The sequence below is a fragment of the Triplophysa rosa genome, linkage group LG24 (assembly GCF_024868665.1).
Source record: "Triplophysa rosa linkage group LG24, Trosa_1v2, whole genome shotgun sequence".
Classification (NCBI taxonomy): Eukaryota; Metazoa; Chordata; class Actinopteri; order Cypriniformes; family Nemacheilidae; genus Triplophysa; species Triplophysa rosa.
In genome coordinates this window covers 10,666,190-10,685,159 of record NC_079913.1, presented here as the reverse complement: position 1 = coordinate 10,685,159, position 18,970 = coordinate 10,666,190, and the positions used below count along the sequence as shown (strand labels likewise).

Genomic DNA, 18,970 nt, shown 5'->3' with positions numbered 1-18,970 from the left:
TAGTGGATGATGTCCCAGAACTGAAAATTGCTAACATTCTTCCAAATATATTTCTTTGTGTTTAACAGGTTTGAAACATATGGGTGAACTACCCCTTTAACTGGCACCCATTCACTTGCATTGTTTTTTTGTACATTCATTTTAAATGAATGGGTTCCGCTGTTGTTCGGTTACCAACATTCTTCAAAATATCTTCTTTTGTGTTCTTTAGAGTAAATAAAGTCATACAGGTTTGGAATGACATGAGGGTGAGTGAATAATGACAGAATTACATTTTTGTGTGAACTTTCCCTTTAACGGACCAAGTCAAAAGAGCTGGTTATCAGGTCCCTCCTTGAATCCACCAGGATTTTTGTTCACCTATTTTATCACCAGCCAGTTGAATTATAAAATATTAATAGCACAAGATTTACCATGTGGTACCAGTTTAACATGTACTGTAGTTTTAGGATTTGTTAAAATCCCTAATCCAACATTTAAGCAATGCCAACTAAACCAAAATAGCAGCTTGTTGTGTTGTTGTCAGTACCCGGTCCCTGTACTTTCTACCGCCTGTCACGCAGAGGACACAATTAGCTGGCAGGGTCCGTGTGGAACGTTAAATCCCCGGGTCGTAATTACTCCCTCTGTGGATTTATGGATGCTGTACATTCAAGCAACAACCCCTCTACCAACTACTTCAACCAAAGGTCAGAGTAAATCAAGCACAGTGGTCTCCCAACACACACAAACCCCTCGGTTCTTAGGGACGCCCATGCCAGGGGACAGTTCTAGAGTGGATGTGTGACATGACTGTGTGCTGCTGATGGATTTATGGGGCTTGAATAGATGCTCTCCTGATGAGAAAGTGATGGATTCATTATGGGGGGTCAGGTCTGTGGGGAGCCTCTGTTACAAATTGACTTAAATCGATGGATGCTAAATTTAGCATGGTATTTAAAAAAATACGCATTAGGATTTCATTCAATGTTGACCTCTTATAGTGCCTTTGCTTGTGTAATTAAAACAAACTTAAATGCAGATTATCCCATTAGAAACAATATACTGTATATAGTTGCTGCCATCATTTTTCAGTAATAAAAAAAAGGAAAAATTGTAGTTTTTATAGATAAGTAACAAACTAGTAACATTTTATATGCAGTGTCACTGAGAACAAAATCTATTACTGTATTAAAGGGCCCGTGAATTTAAAAGTACATTTATTTTGCTTTTGTTATAAATATGTTAGCCTTAAAGGAACACTTCACCCAAGTTCTTGCATGTCTGGTTCTCGCATGGCGAAGAACTAGTGAGATTCAACGCTGAGATTTGTGGAGGTACATATACGGTTTTCGAAGAGTTGCTGGATTCATAGTTTATGACCTTCAATATTTAAAGGAGGGAAAATAAGATGGCTGCATTTTGTTATATTGATCTTCCCTCTTGGTGATTCATTAGCTTTTGTTGGAGTATTCACTGAGCTGGGGTCAGTCATAGCTGGCCTCTGTAAAATTGTATGCAATTTAAACCAACGTTTTTGCTCGAAAAAAGATTACAAGGCAAATTTCTTTTCTTAAAGAAACCTTGTGGTGTTAGGGTGGAAGCAGATGAGAAATGCTTGTGCAAATGATACTATTTCTTTGTAATTTAGCTTTCTTCTGCTTTGTGCATTCAAAAGTATTTGGGCTGCCCGGTCTTAAAGGAAAATCAGGCAGAAACTTGTGGGGTGCAAGAGCCTACTAGTTTATGAATATGTTTACAGATGGTGACGATTTTACTTGGACACATTAAAGAGTACATAACATGAGGTTATGAAAATTACATTTCACGCAGTGTGTAATGTTGCCGTGTTTGAAAGTAAGCAGTCTGTCAAGTTGTAAATCCGAAGGTGAATGAATAACAAGGGAGTCGACTCTGAATCACGCAATCGAGTCGTCCCTAGTCCGATTCGCGAACCGCCACGGATTTACGTCACTACATATAGTCCCCGCCTACATTTTGCTAGGACTGCACGTGAAAACTTCACTCTTCTCCCCCAAACGCTGTAGCTCTTGAGCTTCACTCGCGGTAGACCAATCACATCAGACTAGGCTAGCGGAAAGGAGGGGATTAGACAGATGAATCTCGGAACGAATCATTTGAGAGTCAGTCAAGAAGTAAGGTAAGATTAACTGCCTATTATTATGAAATAATCGTGTTTTTACACCTTCTATGTACATAAACTTGTTGTTGGACACTCCATAAACCAAAGTAGGACCTTAAAAATCCCTAGTTATGTACCCTTTAATAGATATTTTGGCATAGGAATTTAAAGGATTCGGATTCTACTTAATGTTCTAGCTCTTTAAAGCCGCAACCCCTAACCTAAAGTAAAAATAAACAAAGCGTAGTTACCACGTACCTTACAGAGGTGGCGTTAACCGAAAATTCTCCTATTCCACTTTTTTTTACCAGTTGACAGAAAAATCTGAAGAAATATAAGAATATTATATTACAATAAGGGCAATTTGTTAGACCCGTTTTATCATTTCCTTTCATCAGAACGTGATCGTGAATGGACTGATCTTGACTGTGAGCGGCAGGAGGTAGGCTACATGCTCTTCCTTGAACGCTATCGCGAAGGGACGTTCATTTCCCATTCATTAGCTTACTTAATAATGCCTGGTCTGTTTTGGAAAACGGTCAGCGGAGACTCGCAGTGCAGATGCATCTGTCTATCAGACCCCCGTGTCGTGCCGCGTGCACGCATACACACACAGGCGCGCAGTGGTGCGGTTTTTACAGAGTTTTCTCCCTCAGAAAAGTGACTAGCGTCCTTTTGGGTAAGCATAAGCTTTCAGTGAGCGGAAAATGCCTCTCTCGGCGTCTTCTCTGTACAGTGAGCGGAAGCAGCACATTCATGACCAAACCGCAGCTTGTGAGTGAGTACAAAACACCTTTTACAGGCACCTGTCATTATTACTGAACGGGCATATGAACATAAGCATTTGTCTTTAATTATTATTTTATGTCTGACAACAGAAACATTAAATATATAAATGAATATAAACAACAACACCTTTATTGGGCCTTCAGTTGTATTAAAACATAGTTAGTTCAGAGAGTAAATGAAAGTTCAGCATAATGACGTCACGAACATGCTAATTAGCATGTTACACCACCTTGCACCATAGTGACGGGTAAGGCGGTGTTCACACTTGACTTCTTTTTTGAAGCTGCTAGCGTCTGTTTTACACTATAATCCTATGGGGTAAACAGTGTTTTTAAAATAAGTCCTGAGCGCTTTTTTAAACGCCTGCGCCAGCGTCTTTTTCTGCAGCTCAGAGTGTGTTTTGAGTTTGAAAAAACACCCTATGTCAAGCACCTTTTTCACAGCTAACCAATGACGGAGACCTGTCGTTTCCATAACAACATGCGAGGAGCGTGATTGGTCGAGAAGGCTCAAGCTCGAAAAAATAAAATGGCGGCCGAAAGTGCCCGTTTGGAGCATAGTTTTATATGCATGTAAGTTTGATTTTCACTTTCAATAACTTTTGATTGCATTTCTAGCGAGAAATTAGTATTATAGTTTTTAAATATGTGATTGGTTATTGCAAAGTAGCTCTCTGTTTTTAATTCAAATAGACTTCCGTTACGCTGCCTATGAAGCCCGTCTCTCTAAGCTGCCTTCGTGCACAAATGCTATCTTTGAACATCGCCCTCTGCTATTCGTAACCACAACATTGTGAGCATTTTTTTCCCTAAAAACGCGCCATTGTCAACTTTTTCTTGTCAAAAAAGAAGTGTGAACACAGCCTAATAAGAGATCTTCCCTTATCCTAATTCCAATAGTAAACGTATGATATTGATTTATAAATTGAGCAACGTGGTCAAAAAGACCACATTTATTTACTTTTTATAATTTATTAAAGATATTAATGTTTTCCTTTCATTTTTGTAATATTTGCTTCTAGAAGACTTAAGTACACGTTGTCATCTAAATATTCAGTCAGTAATTACAAAGTGCACGTTATATGGTAACATGTATCTGTTTATTTCCATTTGTACATTACAAAAGTAATCATGAATAAAACTCAAGAAGTCAAGAACTGGTAAGATTCATTGTGTGCAGCTCTTAGACTGATTCTGATAGGTAATACACTTTTCAGACTGAGATGAAATGTTCTTTGTTGGTTGTTTCAAGCAGCCAGTGTACTGTAACACTGTAAAAGAATGTGTTGTCTATTCATGTTCTTTTAAATTACTGTATTTTGTGGCACTCTCTTGTCACACGCTATACTGTCAGAATATTTTTTGTATGTTGTTTTGTTCGACATCAGTGGTACAGTGCAGAATGTTTTTGAAAGTAATATTTTTGGAAGCAGTTCTTTAGCACAAGTTCTTGCAGTATAGAGTGGTTTTATGCTTGACGTCTTTATTCTTTGCCTTGGGTTAAATAATTGACTTCTCAACACAACTTTACCTTTTATACCAATTCTCCTGTTACTGTATATTTTAAAGACTATTTTCTGAAGCCTTGCGTGCAAACACAGAGAACTCTGTTCAATGTATGGTACATCTTTGCGCTCGCATGCACCCCATGAGACACTGTCTGCATAAAGCTTTAGAGCAGCCATTAAAGATTCATCACAAGCAAAACACATCCTCAGCGTAGAGTTTAAAGCGTCAGCGGCTTGTATATCTTCCATGTAGTCGTTAAAATTTCTAGCTTCCTTAGTGTTGGTTGTGTAAGTTGTCTACAGTTTTATTTCATTGGTTACTGCGATGCATTCTGGGGATGTTCCTTTGCCGCCACTTAAACATGAGTGTTGCTCAAGTGCAGCGAGCGCATTTAAAGGTTGTCTGAAGCTTTGAAAACTTGCTTCGCGTTTAAGGTTCACGACCTGCTCCAAAAAACATTCCTGCTGCTCTCTTATTCAGCTGAAAAAAGACTTTTGGAATTAATAAGATCCTTCTTCAGCGAATAAGGTGCGACTAGGCTTTCAAGCTGACTGGTTGACATCTTTTACGCTTCGTCAGGGCTGTCAAGCTCCTTAAAGAAGAAAACAGCGCAACAAACTGTTCCTTAAAAAACGTCATTTTAAAACTTACTGACAGCAATCAGTCACATGACACATAAGAACCAATGGTGTTTGTTTGACATTAATCAGTCACATGAGACCGTGAATACATTTTATTGAGTTGTTGAGAGAATTCAACAGTCAGGCGGGTGCTGGTTTGTTTACTGGCAAAGGCACCTTATTTAGTGAAAGGTTTAGAATTTCTGGGTAAAAATACTTCTTGTCAACACCGTGCTGTTTAAATTTAACAAGTCTATCCCGTTTTTTCTCTGAACGTTGTTTAAAGCGGAGTAGAACATGTTGTAATTATGCCTGTCTCTCCCCTTAGACTAACACCTCTGCACCATCACCTTCTAATCAACCCTTTTTAATTAGCGCTTTGCTGCTAACTCATCCACAGTGACGCGTGTGCCAAACTGAACTTAGTGACTTGATAGCAGTATCCTCAACATGTCATTATGGGCATCTGCCAGAAGCAGGCTTCAGGGCCGACTGTATTGGGTATAACAATGTGTAGGAATGAAGTCAGTTTTCTTGAGGATATTCTGGAGATGAAGTCCGCAGGCTGAATGAATCCTTCCTGACTTCTCAGTACTGTCTGTGGAGAATAATTATGATAAGCTTGTTGCCCGGACAAGTCAACTGTCGTGACAAACCATCAAGCGATAAATCTCATCATATTATCCTGAGGTTCGGTTCTAACCACCCTTGACCATTATCAGCATCACGCAATAAGACATTTAGACTGATGATTGTTTGTTTTTTTGTGCAAACTCCACACGTGATGGATTTGCTCTGATTCCCCGGTTATTTTCCCCCACAAACAAAGTTAAATTTGAGTACAATTTCTTCATTTTACTTCTCACCTTCCTAAAATTGTTTGTTATATATAAAATTAGACATAGAGAGATGTGCCATTGTGTACTTTATATACAATCGAATACACAAAAAAATGAAGATAAAATAAGTTTGCTGCATATAAAATATATTGTATTGCCTTTTGGTGGAGGTAATTCCATGAGCCATTATTCTATGGAAAGATTTTGAAAAATGTCAAATCAATTTTTGAATCGATAACCTTTTTATGTTTTTTCATCGTAAAATTATATACAGAGCATAAAATAAAATAGAAGCAAATAAAACAATTGTTGAGATACATTAGGAGCATTGAGCTGCACTGTAAAATCAATATAGATTAGATAGGTCAAATAATCTGGGTGAAATGAGAATGAGAAATGTTTAAATTCATATTGAAATCTTAAGTATAATTCCTATATTGCAACATTGTTGTGAAATTGTTTAGTTGTCTTACAAAACTGTGTGGACATTTTTTTTTTTGTCAATATCTACACAGGAAAGTAATAGGCAAAAATTGTTGATTTTAATAATATCAATTCATATTAATAAGATAATTATTGATATTAATAAGCTATTCAAGAGAGTGATTTTTCTTTTTTATGGGTAGCCATGAAGGCATTAAATGATGTTAAAATTTACTAATTTGATGAAAAATGTTTGTACAAATTAAAATCACTGATTTAAAGCCACAATATGGAAGAATTTTGTTATGAAGTATCCAAAAATCACTTGCACAGTGTGATATATTTCATGCAGTTGTGTACTTACATTATCCCAAATGTTCCCAAGAATGTGCCCAGTAGCTCCTCACTGCAGAACGCGAGATCCAGGGGGCAAGGTTGGATCCAGATCCAGTCTGCTATTGCATTATGATTTGTCGACACCGGATCCAGTCTCCTCCCACTTCGTCTTGATTGGCTGACAGATTTCTGCAGCAGTTTTGCGTCATACTCGTGTTGTTGCTCTACCATTTCCGCATTGAGTTGTAACTAAAGTTATTCTTTCAAAGGAAAAACAAACTTTCTGAAGACAAACTTTAATAACATATTTTATTAGATTTAGGACAAGGGTTTGGGTTAGGGAATGTTTAATAACATATTTTATTACATTTAGGGTAGGTTTTACATAACTGTGATCATGACTGACAGGCGTACACTAAACACAACGGGGTGCAACTTGACTCCAAATTGCGGCCAAGTATATTAAGTGGGAGGAGTTGGATCTGGATCGAATCTCGCCCCCTGGATCTTGTGTTCTGCAGTGAGGACCGTCTCGTTTTACCAAGTGAACTTACTTTTCAGTTGTTACTCTTAACACACGACATCACGAAAAATGAGATTATCTATCTTTTTCATGTTATTTAGAGTTTTTGCGATATGCGCCAAACTACAAAGAATTCTCTATTAGTAAAATTTTAGTTTAATGTTGCGCGTTGTGTAGACCCGGTTTAATAATACTACCCCATAAAGCACTCACAACTCAACAACTCGCCAACTACCGCAAGACCTTTGTAAGGTTCTTTGATGCCCAGCTGGACCGAGTCCTTTTCAATTATCCAACTATAATCAGTGAAGCCCTGCAGTCAAGAACAGGCTTAGATCAATACCAATGTGAGTTATTGTCCTTGAAGGCTACCTTTACATGATCCCAATCCTTCCCGTCTGGTTATAGCAAGACAGATTTGTCATCATCCGCCTAGCCTATGTTTTTCAATCGAGGTGTCCGCTATTGCTTTTTGAACTCTTGTCGAAAGAAATAAGACCTCTGATTCTTACCATCAGTCAATGCCATTAAATAGAAAGAAAGCGAGCGTTATTAGCATGAAGGCTAACACTATTTTTTTCCCAACGTGGATAATCTTGGCAGTACAGATATCATTTGGCTCAAATACGATCTGAAGTGATTCATTTTCACCCATACCTGTCCCAATCCACACTACTTATTTTTAAACCAAGGCTGTTGTTGTGGTAGCCAACTTGACTAAATGTACCACGTAAAAGCAATTGCATCACCATTTATGTCATGCAGCTTATAGATGCCTGAATCAATGCCCGGCACCATTTCTACCATTCCTAAAATCCTCTTAGTGCACTGAATGCATTTCTATTAGTACATTGGATCTGTACAATTTACTTGAGTGGGATTTGGCTTTTCCTCATGGTCATGGTTTTGGAATCAACAGCTTCTGAATCTCAGAGGACGCTATATGTATTGTTTGCTTACTGTATCATATATAATATGAGTTTGCACATTCTGTTCAAATTCAGAATCCATAAATGTATCTTGTGTGGTTTCGCCAAAGGCCTTCTGAGCACATACAGCAAGGTATAGAACACCAATGTCATATTGTCCTTAAGTAAAACTGAGCGTGTTTGATGTTAAAATGGCCGTTTGGTGTTTCGCAGGAGTTTGCCGCCCTGACAAAGGAGCTCAACGCCTGCAGAGAGCAGCTGCTAGAGAAGGAGGAGGAGATTTCTGAGCTAAAGGCCGAGAGGAACAACACAAGAGTGAGTTTATACACTTTGTCTTCCAAACACTTCAAAGGACAGATTGTGCTCCTCATTCTCACCTGTCTGAGTTCTTCTTGTTCACAACCAAGTCAACAAACCAACAGATGCCCACCCAATGGCTTGTGCGTGTGATTCATAATAGTCGGTGGAAGTCAGGACCTTCCTAGTGCTTTTACTAAACCAGACACCACATTCAGTCACAATAGTTGACGAGTCGTCCCACCAACTGTTTAATTATCGAGGCCTTCTAGTTCCCCTCGGGTAACCCAAAAATTTAAATATATTTATTATAATTTGTTTACCTTCATTTTGTTCAAACTTGTATGTGCCTCGTCCTTCTGTGTAACATAAAAGAAAATATTTTGAGAAATGTCTCAGCGGTTGACTTCCGTACAATGGCAGTCAATGGGGGCCAATGTTGTTTGGTTATCAACGCTCTTCAAAATATCTTCTTTTGTGTTCTGCAGAAGAAAGTAAGTCATAGAAGTTGGGAGTTACATACGGATAAGTAAATCACGAAAGAACTTTCATTTTTGGACGAACTGGACACACTGAATGAATATGCTATTCAAATATGAACAGTCAAAGATGAACAAACATCTGTTGTACCACATCTCGCCCGTATTTTGAGATGTTGACCACACATCCACAAGGTCATTAATGTCACAACAGTGAGAAAATTTTTATTTTTCAGTAATTACATCTAGCATCAAGTGCAGGGAAGCTGCCAGAACGTCTGACAAGAACCGTCATACTGGCTCTCACTTCCATTTCACAAGAAAAGAGTCATTCTCACGTCTTCCGCTTCATTTTCACCTCCATTTCTTTCGCTGCACCCCTCAGCGCCTGCGTGAGTCACTGCTAATGTTACACAGCACTCAGGCCTTCAAGCTGCAATTCAATGAATTACTTGCGTTACGTCGCTCCAGCCAAACGTCTGAAGAGTCAATTAAGGAAATGAGGATATTGAAGGGTATTAAAAACCAGATCAAGGGGGATAAGGGGAAGTAGTGGAATGAAACGAAGATGAGGGGTCAAGTGAGATTAGAAACAGACTCCGCTAGCAGCATTTCAAGCAGAATTTCTAATCTTTCATGGGGCGCTGCTTTTTTGAACCCAAGTTAAAGATTTAAAATCCAGATGTTTTAGAAATACTGTTGTGGCCCTTGCATTACAGTAGTCATTATGAAAAAGGTCACATAGGTCAGTTGTTTTTTTAAGGGGGGGTCTGCATCCTAATTTACAAATCAAATGTTAAAAATATCTTCATGGGAAAATGCATTCTTTATTTAAATAAAAATATATATATTATAGTGCAGTAACCATGTTTTATTCATTACCGTTTTTATTATCATGATTTTACTACAAATATTGTGGTTAAACTGTGACTGTAGCAAAACTAGAGCTGTCACAATACACGGTTTTCACTACACGGTTATCATAATAACAATAATTCACAACGACGATATCATGATATTTAATTAATTGTTTGAAAAATAACATTGCTAGCAGTCAAATTCGTATATATTTTTTGCGATTAATTGTTCTTTTTGGCCAATGAATCACACTCAAAACATGAGGGGTAGGAGGGTGGTTAGAGAATTTGTAACCGTTGTGGCTTTTAAAGATACACTTTAATGGGTGCTGAATAATTTACGATATAATCTTATGTGTAGTATAAAAAAAATCATCTTTTTCATCATAAAAACGTCAAACATTTCAATTGTTTTGTGAAATTAAATGGGTTTTGCAAGTCATTAAAAACTTTTAACCGACTTAAAAATCAAATTATATTTTTTATGACTTTATTTTAGAGCCTACGCGAAATACAACTCGATTTTTCAGTCAGTTCAATATAATTTAAGTTCAAGTGACTTGTAAAGCCAATTTGCATAGTGTTTGCATAGTTTGTGGTATGAATTTTAGTGTGTAGTTACAGTTACCTTACAATTGTTTAAAATATTATGTTTATACACTGATGATAGTGTCAGATTTGGCATGACATTCCCATACAACAGAATAGATGGGGAGAAAAAAACGGGAAGGAAAATACTGCCTAAATATTCCTGTAGAAATATTGATCGAGTCCTCTGTTTGAGATTCATGTACTGGTGAATGGCCGTGTCTTCAGATGACACCGCTGTGAACCCGATCCACCAAAACCCACAGAACGTTAGACAGAAAAGTAACCTAACCTGTGTCATCCGGCTGTAGGGTGGTTTTAATGCTGAGCTGGCGCTGGGAAACACAGAGGCTGACACAGAAGCAGGGTTATGAATGAGAGAGCATGAAGCCGAGCAAAAATAGAAAGGTCAGCGCTTCTGTTGGTCTCTAGAGCGGTTCAGTACAGCTGCCGGTACAGATACATGTACATGTACTATTGCAGGCCTAATGCAACCATTCATCCAACTTTCAATAGGTCGTAACCTGGACACTAAAAGTCTACAACATCAAGGTGTATATTCAATAAACATGGCGGTAGGTTTACAACAGTATACAGCATACACATATAGATGCCATCCACGGCTTTCTGTCGTTTCTATGTTCACTCTGCTCAGACAGTTCTCTCTCTCTCTCCCTCTATCTGTCTGTCTCGCTCGCTCTCTTAGTGTCCTTGGGACTGAATTGATTTTGTATGCCATGTACCAGGCCAGAGAGTAACCACATTAACATAAACTCCTTTGTGCCTAGTCCAGGGGGTTTCAATTTGTTTTGTCTGCTTTGTTTCTAGTAATGTGATGGGGTTTCTTGTGTCTAATGCTGTTACCCTCCTGGAAAGGCTGCCTTGTAAAATGAGAAAAGACAAAATGGTTGTTAAATACATGCGATTGGATTTCAAATGAAAACCGTCCTTGAGGGTTTAGTCTCATGACGAAACTGGCTATGTTTCAGTATGAGACAATTCTTGAATTCAGGTATTTTATTCATAGAGGTGAACATTTTTGTCATCATTTAAAACACGAATCTACATTGCCGTGTTATTTTTGAAATAACTGACTTTAGTGCTAATTTGAGTTTTTTTCATTGTAACTACCTTTAGTTTGAGTTTTTGTTGTTAATTTTTTGTTAAGCCCATTTGAATGTTGTTTTATTCTTAGCCTAAGCTTTTAGATTTAACTGTAGTTTTTGGCAATCAGTCGAACACCGGGTTAACCAGATAGAATCAAAACCATCTTTTCGGTTTATTATAAGGGTTTGTAATGGTTTTAGAGGATTAGAATGAAAGAGATGATGATAAATATATCTGTGTTTGACAGCTGCTGTTGGAGCATCTGGAGTGTTTGGTGTCAAGGCATGAACGTTCTCTGCGCATGACGGTGGTCAAACGTCAGGCTCAGTCTCCTTCTGGGGTCTCCAGCGAGGTGGAGGTCCTCAAAGCCCTCAAGTCTCTGTTCGAGCATCACAAAGCACTGGATGAGAAGGTAAACTGTGAAAACGGCTGCGCGGTTGATTTCGCCTACCCACAATGCAGTGCGAATGTTACAATGTCACAATTTCAAATACTAGTGTACATAATTTAATAATGATCGGCTGATGTTTAATTCATGCCCTGGATCCATAAATTGACGTCGGTAACCGAAACATAATTTTCCTCTATTTATTGTAATCTGTGACCCACTGTCCCGCATGTCCTTTCCTTCATCCCGTGGCCTTTTATTTATGGATTAAGCCCTTGTGTGGCGGTTCATCCAGCTGTAATCCATTCCGCGGCCTTCTACAGACGGTGTCATTTATAAGGCGTTAGGTAACAGGCAGCAGAAAAACACTCGTGATTTATGGCACCGCTACTTCGGTGACCATTGGACATCCGGTGATGAAGGGCTCAACCCACCGCAATGATCCCAGTGATCAGACAAGTCACCAGAGAGAGAAATGATAATGTTTTTATTCAACTTCATGTTGTTTTCATCTGTAATAAATCTGCATAAAAAAAAATTCTGCATATTGTTTTGTTTCATAATTCAAATTCAAGGCATTGAATTCGCATTGAATGTGCGATCTTAATTCCATCAGTTCTGATTTACGCTCGACCCTGATGCGCAGTGAATGACGCAGGTGTTTTTATCTTTCAGGTACGAGAGAGATTGCGGGTGTCATTGGAGAGGGTCTCCGCCTTGGAGGAGGAGTTAACTGCAGCCAATCAGGAGGTAAGCTTATATATCGTAATCATACAGCCTGCTTGAATAAAACAGTGCTTGTACGCTAAGTTAAACATACATAATAAATGTGTTAAGTGTATTTTTCCATGTTGTTTTCGCTTGATCTGAGCTGAGGGGAATGCAAGAGAGGAAACAGAACATTGTGTATTGCATAAATTGCCAACGCCGGCAGTCCAGATGGTGCAGTTCTAGCTGAAAGAGCTTCAAACTTTTCTACAGACGTGGAACTGGAAGGATCTTTAACGTCGAGAATCTGTGTAATGATTTGAGCGTGCGTGTGTCGTGTGTTATAACGTCCCTGTTTCTGAGTTAACACTCATCTGATCTGGAATGGGTTGCGCGAGAGGATGGCATTGGATCTAAGAGGGAGGAAAACAAAGAGAACAGGAGAGGTGAAGGCAGATATTTAAAACAAGATTATTTCATTCCTGAAGGATGAAAAGGGATGCATAGAGAGTTGCCAGATTGTGAGTAGTTATGGGTAAAAAAAACTTTAACATGACTTTAACATTTAGTTGTGGCAATAGAAGTATATAAATAGGAAACCAGAAGTCGTCCAACATTTATAACACATTTCAGCAGATTACCTCAATTTTAGGACAGCAATATACTGTGTTCCAGAATATGCCATTGGTTTTATTCTAGCAAGTTCTATTCCAAAGCTAATTTTGTCTAACAAAGAACTTAACACAAGGAGGGATTTGTTCGGTAATACTTCTGGTCCCGGTAGCCAGATGTAATCTATATACATTTTTCCATCAAAACAGGAATTTCTGCTGAATCTTTCTACAATGTAGCTTTACATACATTAGCACCCATCAAATACGTTCTCGATATTATGAAAATAGTGCTTCATTATTGCACAAATATGATTGAACGTCTCAATTTCTAGAGGGAGAAAAATGCTTTTATACCCCCAATCAGGTGCGTCACAGAGATGAAACGGTTTTTGTGAAGTTGTTTGCTGTTTGACACAAAGCGTTACGGGTGCAGACGCGCTCGTGCGCGCTTTGATGAGACTAAATGAACGACATCAAAGCAGACACGCTCACTTTCATTGGGCTTACACTTCTCATTTACCTTCAATTGCATGTTGACTCAATATTTCGGCTCTTTGTGGAGTCCGAAGGTTTGATCTTCAGGACTAAAAAAGAGGCAGACAGTCCTTTTTCCCCTAATTGCCGCCTTATTAAAGGAATGCGCTGTGAGAAGCGATGAGCCAAGTAAAAGAACCGGATCTCTTATTTCTGTGTGTCTGTTATGCTTGCTTCAATCTCACAGTGGACGGGCATCTCAGCATGAGCTTGTGGGATAATCTCCCAATGCCCTTTAGCCTAGAGAGAGCAGAACGTGTGTGTTGAATGGACAGCGGTCATCAGTCAGATAACCTTCTTTAGACATTCCAAGAAGAATACTGGGTTGTTTTACAAGGGAACATATGCCAGTGACCGTGGTCAGCATCTTCTTCTGCTATATTTGTATGTGCTGCAGTTTTATAGTTTTATATTGGTCAAAAGATGCATTTCATCTGAGTGGATACTAAGCACGTTACAGTGTAAAATTATAACATTTTTTAAAAGGACCGTGGTTAAAGTTGTTTTGGACATGTATCAGGGTTTTACTATAGTTTTCTTTGACATACTTATCTTGTACATTTCATGGTTTATGCGTTTCATAATAATTAGTACCTATGTAACCACTTTACCATTTATGGTATAATACTTTTGTGTATAATACTTTTGTGTAAAACCTGTTTTTAAATTTTACAGTACTGTATAAACATTTCAAGACTGTTCCACTAGGTGGGTGCTTTTTAAAAAAAGAGACTATCCGTAGTAAAGAAATATATATCCATCCGTGAAAAAGAATCTTCATTTAATCAGCATTTCTAGATGTATTGTGGTCATTCCAGTCCAGTGTCTGTTGAATTTCGACAAAATCAAACCTCAGGAGTGACGTAAGGTCCTCCAACAGCAAAGACAGCATGAAAACTGTGAATCGAGGTTATCACATAAAAAAAATGTTTTTAAACTTTTCCTAAATACATGTACAAATATTAATGTTGTACTGTTTAAAAGTGAGTATCAACTTGTTTTCTTTGCCGTATTTGAGGTCTGAAAAAACACAGAGCATCTTTTGTTATTTTGATCTGTTTCTCCAGTTTAATTTCCTGCGAATAAATTCAATTTTATTTTATTTATATAGCGCTTTTCACAATGTGGATTGTTCCAAAGCAGCTTTACAGGAGAAAAACTGAAAACCCCAGAAAATGTAAAACACAGCACAGTGCATAGTGTTTATAGACCAAGCAAGATCATTCTAGTAAGTAATATCTAATAAATGCAGTCTCCTGGTGAGCAAGCCAGCCAACAATGCCCTGTGGCGAGGAACTCAAACTCCAATGATAAATAAATGGAGAAAAAATAAAACCTCGGGAGAAACCAGGCTCAGCCGGGAGGGCCAGATCTCCTCTGACGTGTCACAGCTGCACTCAGTTATTTTGATTAGAAGTTACTGAGTAAATGTTTATGAAGAATGCAGATAAAACCTTTTTTTTGTTGAAATTTTGGAGAACTATTTAGTCGTTCTGTGAACTGTCAGTACTTCACAGAATAAAACAAAAATCATTTTACCTAACCACATACCCATAAATAGTAAATTCAGAAAAACTAAAAACAATTTTGAAATGGTCTCTTAATTTTTTCTGTGGCCGTGTATAAAAGCAAAATCTATGATATGGTTGAAAAAACATAAATAAATATATTATGAATAAATATAAATGTCTGAGGTTAAAAAAACATTAAATCACATCATTGCTTGTAAACATCGAGCTCTGATGCTCATCAAGGTGAGGCATTTAGCCACCTCCAGGTCACATCTTGTTAGAGATCCTGGTTTCCTTTGCTATGATATTTTTTTAATTCAAATCTGTTGACAGACACTATTAAACGGTTTCTGTTTGATTTACAATGCTGTTTCCTTTAATGCATGCTAATTCACGAGCAATCAACATTGAGATTTAGTGCGAGAATCAAATCTCCCCAGCTACGTCATAAAAAGTTTGGTCAATAACACTTGGCTTTTAGTCCAGGATAACAATGGTAATAACAAGTTGTTGTAATTCAGTGTGAATTACCGCAGGAAAGAGATTCAGAATATTTGTTGCTCGCAAGTAATAAACAGAAAGACTAGCTTTAAAGCAATTTTGAAGTAATGATTCAGACTGCTGCACATATTTGTGTAGCCTTAGCTTTTGTGTCTCTGAAACTCCATAATGAACAGTAATGCAATGACAAGATCACACCATAAAACACGTGAGGCAGTGAGTTATAAATAGTATTATACCATGGTCTGTTTTAATACTCGATGCTGACTGGCTGGAAGGTGTGCATTAAAACAGTTTAATGCACGGGTAGTTCCAGTGAGTTTGAAATTAAGTGACGAAAATAGCTGTCATTTTCACCTGTCTGATCAAAAATTGCACTGTAAATATCAATAACAGCTTTAACTTAGCATATGACCATGGTATAAGCGGGATAATCCATGGCTAGCTGTGCATTACGGATTTTAATGCACGGCTAGCCGTGGATTATCCCTTACTTGTTTGATGTTACATGCAAATAATTACGTATGGCAAGATGATAATATCTTCCATATGTCTGCTGTACAGGTACGGCTGGGGGATATTATTGTAATCTGTCTTTGATTCAAGTAGATAGGATCGCTTAGCATAAGTATAGATAATTCAAGTCATGTGACTTGATAAGATGATGTGATTCACATTACGTGTTTCACCTGATGGACGATATTAAAGGCAAAAGAATCCCATAAACTTGAAGGTATTGAAGAACGGACCGTCTATTGTAGTTCTGTTTTTTCCATACGTGTGGACATAAAGACGACATCAAACAGTACAACGCAGCTTGTTTTGATGTCAGTACTGGCAGTTATTATTTGTCAGTAACTCTCTTTCTCTCCTTTACAGATCGTAGCCTTAAGGGAGCAGAATGCACACATTCAGAGGAAGGTGGCATCAGGAGAGGGGGCTGAGGACTTGCTGGAGGGTACAGATGCCCAGAAAGTCCATGGCAAGGTGGGTACCCACAGTTAAGCAGTCATATTTCAATAACACGCCTAAAGTCAACTTTAACCAGTATAAGATGGTTTAAGTGGAGTTTTGGCACGTTGATCAATCTAAGGGACCAGTTTAGGCCCATCATGCCAGCCTAAACAAGACCATCAAACATTCCTGAGCTGGTTTAAGCTTTTTTAGCAGGCAGTTTTTAGTCTAGAAGGGAAAGAAACAAATCACTGTACAGTCAATACAAACACTCATCCCGTCAAACTGCATTACAACATCACATTTATTATGCCATTAAAAGATTGTCGCAATATTTTCCTCAAAGCGGTGAGAGGAAAAATGTGGTTTTGTTACAGATACAGTAGATGCTGGAAATCTGACAAAATATTACAAGTTGCCAACTTAATCTCTTGTAATGGATAGTAAATGTAGTGACATTAGTAACACTATTCATACGCTGCCATATAATATTTATTTATTGGTCTGGTCGACTCCCTAGAGTACAGGTGTTCATGTGAATTTTGAGCTAAAATCTGTCATTTAACCACACTCGTCAAAATGATTTGCAAATACGAATACAAAAACAAAAGAACAGATAGACAGAAACCAGTGGGAGTGAGTCATTATCAGCCCTCGCAGCATCTCTTGAACATATTTTTATTGCGGTTCTTCGTGTTCCTATTCTTTTCTATTTAAGATCTCCGAATCTCTTCTGATGAAGACATTTAGATCGCTCATGGCTTCACAGTTCTGACGGAATCAATTTTGTGTGCGCTGCAAATGATTTTATCACCACGTCTGCGCGTCTGCGCCATGAATTAAACGGAAATAAAGTCTAATTTTAGCGCGGCATAAGGCGTGTAAGGCGTGTCTGTGAAAATGTGACAGAAATCTTTATTTTTGGCTCTGCAGTGGAAAGATCTGCTGAGACTCTGTTTCACACATCCCAAAAATAATGCAGCTAGATTTAACAGACATGAGCATGCTGGAAAAGACCATGATGAAAGTGACAATAAATAAAGGAGAGGATAAATGAACAAGCATAGAACATTAAGGCCTTGAAAAGAGAACAGAAGTCATTCAAATTCACAAATTTAAGTAACCGATTTATTGTTAATTGGCTTCAAATACAATGGGAATAAATCTGTATTTATCCAGAATTTACATAAATATACTTACATTTAGTCTTACTAATTGAATGTGTACATGATTAATATACATTTAAATGTCTAAGAATCAGGGGCGGACTGGCCATCTGGCGTACCGGGCGTTTTCCCGGTGTGCCGCTAACGTATGGGGCCGGAACGGAGGCGTTTGCCGCTAACGTATGGGGCCGTAACGGAGGCGCTGGCCGCTTAGACGGACGTATTGTAAATGCGAATGCACGCAACGCAAAAGACATGTATGCATGCACCCCCCCGTCCCCCCCGTCGACAGATTCGGTGGAGGGCCGATGCGGGCCTAAAAATGCCAGGGCCGATTTTTCTTCCCAGTCCAGCCCTGCTAAGAATATATACAATACATTTTTTTATCGATCAGCCTCACAGCATTGACTAGAACTGCAGTGTTGTGTGTGCGTTTGTACCGCAGCGGTTGTCTAACGGGTCGATGGAGTCCGGGGACGAGGCCAGTCAGGTTGTGGAGCTGCAGGAGCTGCTGGAGAAACAGAACTACGAGCTGGCGCAGATGAAGGAGCGCATGTCCTCTCTCTCCTCCCGTGTGTCCGAGGTGGAGCAGGAGCTGGAGACGGCCCGTAAAGACCTCATCAAGAGCGAAGACATGAACAACAGGTTCCAGAGAGATATCAAAGAGGTGCGGTATGGATGGGTGTCACGCACGGTGAATGTGAAGCCACTGCTTTGACTGAGATTCTGGCTTTGTCTAAAATCTTGATAAACGAGATGTGGAAAGACACGAAGATGCTTCCTAACCCTGTTTAACGAAATCTTTTTTGTAAAATAATAATATTGTAACGTGAGGAAATATTGAATACGTTTACAGACAATGACGTCACAGTGATTTCTGAAAATAGTTTCCGTAAGAGTTGTCTTCTATAAAGGCATTGACTGAACAGTAGTGAGGCAGAAAGGCAGCTGTCTTTAGTTTCTAGAAAATGTCTGTTGGATTGAAGATGCTGCTATTGATAGAGTGCGGTCATGAGCCCAGAGCAGCAAGTGTGTTTGTCTGCGTCTCTTCCATCTGTGTGCGTTTGCTTCACATTGATATTTGTCCTCAAGCCTGCTTGTAAATATAGGGCAGGAGTTTTGATTGACAGCTGCTATTACACCGCAGGCTTTGTGCATCCGAGTTCCCCTAACCCGT

At 38.6% G+C, this 18,970-nt stretch overlaps 1 protein-coding gene across 11 annotated transcripts in view; it reads left to right on the top strand.

The window, feature by feature from the left end:
- The window catches only part of ppfia2 (PTPRF interacting protein alpha 2), a 187,480-nt gene that overhangs the window by 130,718 nt on the left and 37,792 nt on the right, over positions 1 to 18,970 (top strand). For all 11 annotated transcript variants that reach the window (XR_008961915.1, XR_008961914.1, XM_057323752.1 and 8 more), the window contains 5 exons: positions 8,303 to 8,404; positions 11,665 to 11,829; positions 12,481 to 12,555; positions 16,553 to 16,660; positions 18,239 to 18,460. Coding sequence is in view for 9 of the 11 variants with exons in the window: in XM_057323752.1 (XP_057179735.1) it covers positions 8,303 to 8,404; positions 11,665 to 11,829; positions 12,481 to 12,555; positions 16,553 to 16,660; positions 18,239 to 18,460 (672 nt within the window). In the remaining 2 variants the exon portion in view is untranslated. The remainder of the gene's footprint in view (positions 1 to 8,302; positions 8,405 to 11,664; positions 11,830 to 12,480; positions 12,556 to 16,552; positions 16,661 to 18,238; positions 18,461 to 18,970) is intronic.